At 40.1% G+C, this 9,730-nt stretch overlaps 1 protein-coding gene across 7 annotated transcripts in view; it reads right to left on the minus strand.

Annotated features, from left to right (window-relative positions):
• Positions 1-7,345, minus strand: part of NLRC4 (NLR family CARD domain containing 4) — a 28,252-nt gene extending 20,907 nt beyond the window's left edge. For 2 of the 7 annotated variants that reach the window (XR_006654342.3, XM_053917779.1), the window contains exons 1-3: positions 6,322-6,612; positions 3,143-3,269; positions 199-459 (exon numbers count right to left, since the gene is read on the minus strand). Coding sequence is in view for 6 of the 7 variants with exons in the window: in XM_053917779.1 (XP_053773754.1) it covers positions 199-459; position 3,143 (262 nt within the window). In the remaining variant the exon portion in view is untranslated. Of the gene's footprint in view, positions 1-198; positions 460-1,332; positions 1,468-3,142; positions 3,270-6,321; positions 6,613-6,872 lie in introns of those variants that run through there. The other 5 variants (XM_045189309.2, XM_045189310.2, XM_045189308.2 and 2 more) reach the window with 5 other exon arrangements.
• Between the last annotated feature and the right edge of the window lie 2,385 nt (positions 7,346-9,730).

The following is a 9,730-nucleotide window of genomic DNA, read 5'->3' on the forward strand; positions in this document are numbered from 1 at the left end:
GTTACCTGTTGGCTTCACCATCAAGCCATCTAATGGGAGGTTTCTTCTGAGAATGCCTGAGCTTTTCCGGACCATGGGCAAAGTCCGCCTCCCGGTGATACGAAGAGGGAGGAGAGCAGAAGCTCTGTCCTGAGCATTAGGGACCTTCGTCATGGTTTCGTCTATTGGTGGAACGTATACAAGCAAATCGATACTTACTTTGTCCATTCAAGTCCTGAAACAGAGGGTAGTTCCACTTTTCAAGGGATTTAACAAAGAGGTCACAGGCTTCTGAACCCTTCTTCAAAATCATGTGAACGATCCCTCTTGCAGCGTCCTGCTCAACCTTCTCGCAGCAAATGGTGTTTATTTCTTCAAAATTCAGAACATTCCACACAAAGAGCTCATCTACAACTTGCTTTATAACAGTCATTCCCATCCTTTGAATGAGAGCTTGACTGTTCTCCTTAATGAAATTCACTGAGGAGATGAGGAAATACATACATATTTATTCACGTATATAAAACATGAGTGTCGTGTTGCCAGAGCATTAGGGTCACAAATTTTTTCCATTAAAGCCATCTTGAGTTACAGAGATGGCAAATGCTTGAATTCCAGGCCTTCAAGCAAAGCTCTGCAAAGCCCTTTATCCCTAACCCCTTGGTGAGCAATATGGTTTTTCTTTGGTAATGAAGTAAGGTGAACAATCTTATTCCCCAGTATAAGAAGGTCCACAGTGAAGTCACGGTGGGCATTAGAGTAACGAGACTGGCCTAGGATCCGCCTGTTGGTACCATCTGTGTAACCTGGGCAAGTTGCTAAGCCTCTTTGAGGCCACTTCAGTACCGTGCTGCTAAATGTTGCACACACTGGCCCTCTGCGGGGGGAAGGCCCTAATTTGTAGCACTTAAAAGCCCCCATGTTATAAATGTTCTCACCATGGCTGATTTCAAGTTAATCATGTATGTCAACTGGGTAACAAAAGTCATGAAAATTCAACACTGACGTCTCACAAAACAGTAAGAACCAGCTCCAGTACAGCACTGGTTCCTTACCTGTACAGTGGTGTTGGGAACAGTTATTTAACTTACGAAGTTGTTACGAGAATTCATGTGCGGTATCTCATACAAAGTAATAGTTCAAGACATATTAGCACTATTTTTAGGCATTATTCAGCAGTTACCACTCAAAGGAGTAGCATATTTTTTTTGTTTATTTGCTTTTAGAAAGGGGGAAGGGAAGGACAAAGATCAATGTGTAGAGATACAGTGATCGATTGCCTCTCATGTACCCCAACTAGGGACCCGGTCCACAACCCTTGCATGTGCCCTGACTGGGAATCCAACTGGTAACCTTTTGGATCGCAGGATGGTGCTTAATCCGCTGAGCCACACCAGCCAGGGCAAGAGTAGCATATTTTGTCTCCCATAGAATTTGGTCTTTTCTGAAGAAGATTGCTGCAAAACAGTTGTCTGTATCCATTTTAAGTACTCTCACCTCTTGTAGTGCCTGGGGAAGCCATGGCATTTCAGTGACTGGCTCTCCAAGTTCTACCTCTCAACCCTGACCACACCGTACCCAGGGAGTCTGTGACAGCGCAGTGGAATATCTGCCTGGTCTTTCACTCTGAGACACTATCTGCACTTGTTTTCGCCCTGAGCTAGGCTGCTCCTGGTTTTCAAATCTTTCTTGACTCATCCAAGTGAATGTGCTCCTCCCAAAGGACCTGAAGCCTCTCTGGTCCGCAGGCCAGCACTCAATCCACTGAACCACACCAGCCAGGGCACCTCTCTGGTCTAAAATGCACCATCAGACACTCCGACCCTGAATATCACACCCCAGCTTGTCTTTCTCTCTGTCCAAATCTCTCCTACTAACCCCAGCGGGAATGTTACCACATCCCTGTCTACATCCTGTCAGCGAGTCTCATCCCTCTCCCTCTGAGCTCTCATCCTTCGTACAGGAATGACTTCTAAGTCTGGATCTGGTTACAACCTTCATTTTACAGCTGAAGAAATGTCACCTCAGGAAGGCCTAGAGACCTCCACAAGGTCACAAGACTAGCCTTTTTGAGGCTACCTTTCTTCAGCTGTAAAATTAAGACATTGACTTTACTACATAAAAGGTTCATGAAAAATATTGAATGAAGTCACATATATTAAAATGTTTTAAAACATGAAAAGTATACTGCTATATAACTGTAAGATGTTCTTTTTACTAACCATGGTGTATCTTCTCGTGTGTGGACTACCAATTCCTCTCTTATTAAGTAGTTAGGTGAAAACAGTGCTGCTGGTTCAATCATTCATTCTTTCATTCATTATTTATTCTAATCAGAATATCTCTTTGTCTATACCAGCACTGTACAGTAGAATATTCTGAGATGATAAACATGCTCTATATTTCTGCCATCCAATAGAGTAGGCATTAGCCACACATGGCTTACTGAGCACTTAAAATGTGGCTAGTATGCCTGTGCAACTGAATTTTAAATGTTATTTAATTTTTATTTATTTAAATTCATATTTTGTCCTGGCTGGTGTGGCTCAGTGGATTGAGTGCCAACCTGCAAACCAAAGGGTCACTGGTTCGATTCCCAGTCAGGGCACATGCGTGGGTTGCAGGGCAGGACCCAACGTAGGGGGCACGTGAGAGGAAACCACACATTGATGTTTCTCTCCCTCTCTCTCCTTCCCTTCCCCTCTCTCTAAAAATAAATAAATAAAATCTTTAAAAAAAATCATATTTCAATAGACACATGGCTAGTGGCCATTACATTGGACAGCACAGGTCTATACCCAGTAATCAAAGAGTTACATTTTGGTTGCCATTTAGACTACACCATGTTGCTTCACAAAGCACTTGATAGGTATAACTCTGCTGTCTGGCTGGGAGGAAATGGCTAATAGGTGATGGCAGGGGACCAATATTTTAAAACATACACCTCATAGCTCTTTGTGTAAGTCCTATCTTACCTATGGTCCTGCCTTTTATCATCGGCTGCCATGTTTATAACTGAATTCTCAAAATGACAGAAGAATATTTATTGGGAATTCTACATATAACTGGTCAGGGGAATGCATGAGTTGATTTTCCATTCAGTATCATAAACATTTGGTAGCATACTATATAACCAGACAGATTTTATTTCTAACATACTTACTTGTTCTGAATAAAAGTTTTCCACCCTTCTATAGCTGAATAGATGGTATTATCTCCAAATGGACAGGTCAAAGATGATCCTAATATTGGCTTCTTCTTTCTGTAAAACTGCTCCTCATTCTGTAAAACTAACAAACAGAATGAGAAACTATCAGGCAACAACCACGGTCACTTTTGTATTAATTCTTTTTTTATTTGTTTCCACACACAGGAAGGACACAATATACATAATAGTCAACCTGTGGGGTTTTTTAATTTTCTTTTTTTTATTTATTGATTTTAGAAAGAGAGAGGAAGAGGAGAGAGAGAGTGAGAGCGAGATGAATGTCTATTTGTGGTTCCATTTATCTATGCGCTTATTGGTTGACCATGGTATGTGCCCTGACCGGGGATGGCACCCTCAACTTTGGTGAATGGGGATGATGCTCTAACCAACTGGGCTACTGGGCCAAGGGTAAAATGTATTTCTTATTGTGAGTTGAGGTCAATAAAAGTTTGAAGGTCGGTGTTCTAGGGTAACCCAGAGAAGGAATATTTAATTCTGCCTTGAAGTGACTTTTGCATTGTTCTTGGAGGAAATCAAAGCTTGTCAGGCAGTAAAGGGTAATGCTGTTTCTAGGCAGAGGTAGGAGCCATGGGGAAGGAGCTTGAAAACCAAGACTGGGACAGCACATGAGGCCTACTTGGGTGTCAGGATTGAGTTCAAACACCAGTTCTATCTCTGACAAGTTGGGAGTCTTTGCCTCATACACAGAAAGTACTCAGTAAACAGCACGTACTATAGTTTTTTTTTTCCTTTCTTTCTACTTCCCCTAAAAAGGAGTGTTTGAGAAGGAATCATTGCTCCACTGACTGGGTCAGAGTTTAAGAAAGAACAGAGAAAAGAGGAAGAAGATAGAGGAAGGATGTAAGTTCCTCATATTCACTTGTGAACAGAATAAACTAGTCCTGGAGTTGGCCATGCAGTCACTGTGTCCACTAAAATAATCAATTAAAATTGCTACCTGTACCATCAGGCAGGAATCTCAGCCAATTCTCAAAATTCATATTCATTTTGGCTACAGGTAGTATTTTTCCTACTCACAGAAAGTCTATGACCAGATCAGAGAACTAAGTCAAAAAAAATTAACTAGTTATTAATTGTTCTTGAGAATAGAATCAACCCATAGTCTGAATGTAGTCCACTCTCAGTTCCTCACTGGTGCAAAGGACAGGGCTGTGACGAGTTTGCTCCCCTGGATTATGGCTGTGGCTCTGAACACCCCACCCCTTAACCAAGCTGTTCAGTGAATAATTGAATTGCATGGAAGAAGTCCTTTTCCTACATTTGTACTGTGGAAAATAACATTTAGAACTATAATAATTCTAAATATGGACATTTTATTCCAAACGTTTACATGTGCTGCTTAGAGAACTGACATTTCTCAGGAGCTATATAACCCACATCTATGGATTCATCCCACAACTTATGGATGAAAATGAGGGAAAAGTCATATATAATAGGAACAGAGAGGCAGCACACAGAAGTGTGGCTGAGCCTTGACATTACAGTCCTGAATTCAAATCCTCACTCTGCAGTGTATTAAATGGGTACCTTTCCCTTACAGAATCTTGCTTTCTTTATCTGAGATGCTGACATGAATATCGCCCCTCTCCTCAGACTGTTGTGAGTGTTAAATGGGAAAGTGGTTGGGATGGAGATGGCCGGTCCGTGCTATCTACATTCCTTTTTAGTAAAAAGGCTCTAAGCTAGAATGTTCTTAGATTTCCAACAGTCTCCAGAAATCTCATACATTATTGTTAATATTAGTGTTGGGGGTGGAACTGTGGTTCCCCCAAATCTGCCGAAGCCCTAACTCCCTCAGTTAGTGGCTGCACGTGGGGCTATGACCTTGAAGAGGTAAGTAGGTTAAAATGAGGCTATTAGGGTGAGCCCTCTTGCAATCTGCCTGCTGTCCTTAACAAGACCCTGAGATCTGTACACACAGAGACCCAGAGGCGCAAGCTCAGAGGAGAGACAGAGCGAAGGCAGACGTCTGCAAGCCGAGGACAGAGGCCTCGGGAGAAACCAAACCAGTCGGCACTTTGATCACCAGTCTGTAGCATTTTGTTACGGCAGCCCGAGCAGACTAATGCAAAATTTAGTATTATAGAAGTGTGCTGAACTATTAAGAGAACAGGAGACCAACTGCAGTCTGTTTCTGTAGACCTGAACGTGCCAGTTAACCTCTCTTCACCAGATTTTCCACTCATCTAAACTAGGGCTTAAGGATTAATTGAGATAAAGTATATGAAGACGCTATTAACAATAGGTGTTCTATAACAGTGGGTTCCTTCATTTCTCTCCAGATCAGTGATTTTCAACCTTTTTAATCTCATGGCACACATAAGCTAATTACTAAAATTCTGCAGCATGCCAAAAAATATATTTCTTAACGATCTGAAAAAGTAGGTGTAATTTTGATTGGTTTACAGAAAATAATAATAGTAACTACCTATCCTTTTTGCTCCAAAATGACTTTTTAAAAAATCAGGTTCCTATGCTTTTGTATGAGGATTTCTGGTACCAAGAATTAACCAATCAGATGCAAAGTTATTATGCGACGTGACGAATAAGATGGAACTCTATTATATGACCTATATATTTGTGGTTCAAAACAGGGCATTTACACCAGATGGATATTGTTGTATTGGCTGTTTTTTTTTTTAATTTGACAACCTAAGGGAAAAGAGGTCAGTGCCCCTGACTAAATAGTCAGGTATTGCATGTTTTAAAACTTCTTGTGTGATTGGATGACCTGAGTACTACCCCTAGGTCCTTCTAGCTCACCTTCTGTGATTCTAACAACAGTTTTAGGAACAAAAGTAGGTTTCCTTCCTATAAACCCAAAAAGTATTTTCAAAGCTCTTTCCCTCACTTTGCCTCACAGTAAACACAAATGCACCCTTCTGACTTAATGTACATTTACACGTCGATTCCAAGCAGCCTAGTGAAAGCCCACCAGGCTAGAATAACCACCCATAAAAGTTTTCCTGTAGGTAATCCAGCCATGCAAGACCACAGTCTTCAGTATTACGGCTTTTATACCCCCAGACACAAGCTTTAAATAAATGTAAACCCAAATTCTAGTATTTGGTTCCAAAACCCATTGAAAACCCAGTTTTCTCTCCCCATAGTACCTGGCTGAACAATCCAGTTGCCCTGTTCTTGGTGAAGCAGATGGCTTTAAAGTAGAGTTTCTTTTTGTACGCTTTCCGTTTCATGTGTGAGGCCCAGTGTCCTGTGGATTTGGGGTCTCCATGTTCTGTGGCCAGGGATTGCAAAGACAAACACTGGCAAGTTCTCTCTCTCTCTCTCTGTCTCTCTCTCTCTCCCTCCCTCCCCTCAAAGCAGAGTAAGAATGATTTAGAAACAAGTACTACTGTTCAGAAAGGGGAGATGACTGTAAGTGGAAGTAGCCAACGAAGTGAAACTTCAGACTTAAGGACGCAAGAGCTAGGAATTTAAATTAGAAAAGGAATCAATCAATCATTTGTTCATGACATACAAATCCTATTGGTACTGGCTTATTTATTCCACAGCTTAAAATGAAGCACAGTGTTTTGAACATTCAATTTGCATTAATTGTTATGGTAGGGAGACACAGAGAGAGACAGACAGAGAGAGAGAGAGAATGAGCCGGTTTGGTTGGCCAAAAGCACATTGCTACTGCAGTTAAAGCCACGCTTACCATCTGTACCGTGGACCACAGAAGACTTCTAGCAACTGCATACTCTCTGCCAGCAGGGTCCTGGGCAAGGTTAGCACAGAGCGAATGGATCACCGCTGTCAGTTCACTCCACGGTCGCTGCACAGGCCATTCTCCTGAATACAAAGAGCTGCAGCCTCCCACTGGCGAAACACAGTCAAAGCTGGTAGTCACAAACTCCAGGAAACCAGCTTACCTTAAGCTTTGGAAATGAAGAAATTTCCTGGTGTTTCTCTAGCAGGGCATGTCCAACCTTTTGGCATCTTTGGGCCACACAGGAAGAAGAACAGTTGTCTTGGGCCACACATTAAATACACAAACACTAACAAAAACTGATGAGTACAAAAAAAGTTTTAAGTAAATTTATGATTTTGTGTTGGGCTGCATTGACAGCCATCTGGGGTTGCATGGTGCCCACAGGTCATGGATTCACACTCCTGTGTGAGAGAATGACATTTTTGTGTAATTTCCCCTATCATTATGCAACTGACCATCAACTTTTTAATGTTACCTAACTTCCTAATTCAAAAAGAGCATTCTGACATTAACCTATCTGACATAAAGGGATATCTAAGTTTTCCCCTAAATAAATTTCTACATTTTAGGTTTTCTGTGGGAATAATAGCAGAGCTTCCCAACTTGTGAGGTATACATCTGAGAAGTGGAATCAAGAGCTGTGCTGTCAGGTGAATTTTTAAAACTTTAGTGGGACCTATATGTAAACGTATGTTCACAGAGAAAAAACTGGGAAGCTGGGCACCAAAATATTAACTGCTTATCTCTGGGGGTAGGATTATGGGTAATTTTATTTTCTTCTATTGCTTATCTGTAAATTCTAATTTTCTACCACAAACATCTATTACTTTTGTAATAACAAATGATGTAATACAGGATAACAGGGGAAAATGTAGAAATGTAGTTGTAGTGGGCCACACAACTATATCAGGTTTTATTCTCTAGAAACTATAAATGTTGTATCTTTGTAGATGTGGTTAAATTAAGGATCTTGAGATGGGCAGATGATTCTGGATTTTTAGGGTGAGCCTTAAATGCAATCACACGTGTCTTGGAAATTCTGAGTTTTCATTGTATCAACTGCCTGTTAAAGTTTTTTTTTTTTCCTCTTCTCTTGTAAATCAACTTTATTGAATTATAGTTTGTACATATGAAAATATACCTATTTAAACTTGTACAGTTGGATGATTTTGCTAAAGAACACTCTAAACATAATACAGAACATTTCCATTGCCCTAAAACATTCCCTCAAACCTATCTGTGGGCAAATTCCCTGTCCACCAGCTCTGGTCACAGACAACCCCTGATCTGCTTTTTGTCACTGTAGATTAGATTGTATCTGGTTTAGAATTTCTTATGAATGGGATCATAAACTATATTTTCTTCTGTGTCTTCTATCACTTGGCGTAAGTTTTTTGATATTCGTTCATGTTCTTGTATATATCATTAGTTCATTCCTTTTTATTGCTATCCCATGGTATGTATTAGGTAGTGTTAAGTATTGGATTGGCCATAAAGTTCATTTAGTTTTTTCCATAAAATAAAAGACACATTTTTCATTTTCACCAATAACTTTATTGATTTGGATATTTTGAGTATGTTGGCTATCTCCCGCTATTGGCTTCTAGCGGGCAGAGGCCAGGGCTGCTGCTGAATATCTTCCAGTGCATAAGACAGCCCCACAGCAAAGAATTATTTGGCCAAGATGTCAACAGTACCAAGAAACTTCTCAAACCACTTTTGACGCATTCGATCAGTCACGGCACCTTCTCCATACACTGCACAAATCTTTTTTTTTTTTTTTTGCATTTTTACCTTTCTTGAAATAACATAGCATAAATACGCAAAAAAATGTTGTGTATCTTCTTCCATCTTCAATATTAAAATGGCTGCACAAAAACTCACCAATTTTGTTGTTTTTTTAAGTGCACGCTGATATGACATCTGTCAAAATACAATCTATCAAAATTATTTCAAAAGAAGTTAGAGACAACTAAGCGCTACTAGAAGCATCATATGGAAAAAAACTAAATGAACTTTTTGGCCCACTCAGTATCACATATGTCACAATGTATATATGCATCACAATTTATTTATCCAATTATCCATTAATCTGTTCATAGACATTTGGTTTTTGACTCATGCATAAAACTGCTATAAACATTTCTGTACAAGTCTTTGTGTAGACATAGGTTTTCATTAGGTATATTAAATACTTGGAATTGATGGCTCACATGAGTAGTAAAGGTTTAACTTTATTTTTTAAGATTATCAAATAGTTGTCTTTGTGTGTTAGTTCTAGTTGGTCCACATCCTTGTCAATGCTTGTATTATCAGTTTTTGAAAAATAAACTTTATTTCTTAGAGCAGTTTCAGATTTACAGAAAAGTTGTCATGATGGTACAGAGTTCTCATATACTCCTGCATCTACTTTCCCTGTTGTTAACATATTAGTGTGGTAAATGTATTTATCAGTTTTTTTTAATCTAGTTATTCTAAGGCATCTTTAGTGGTAGCTCACTAAATTTCGTGGCATTTTCACTTGTGGCATTTGTCCATCCCCTAACAAAATCTGGGGGTCCTAAACTGGGGCTGACCTCTAGAAACGTTCCTGGTTCTAAAATATTTTAAGCCACCTAGTTAACAAGAACGGAGGAACTACGTAAAAGACAAAACAGAATAGATGAGACTTAAACAAAAACAGCCAACACGGCAGAGGAAGCCCTAGTGGTCCAAGCATTAGAAGTGAACTTCCGGTCCAGGGTAAACTTCCGGGATCAACAAAAGGGCGACCCAATCAGGACATTGCTCCCGGCGCCAATGGG

This window comes from Desmodus rotundus, unplaced genomic scaffold (genome assembly GCF_022682495.2).
Source record: "Desmodus rotundus isolate HL8 unplaced genomic scaffold, HLdesRot8A.1 manual_scaffold_251, whole genome shotgun sequence".
NCBI classification, from domain to species: Eukaryota; Metazoa; Chordata; class Mammalia; order Chiroptera; family Phyllostomidae; genus Desmodus; species Desmodus rotundus.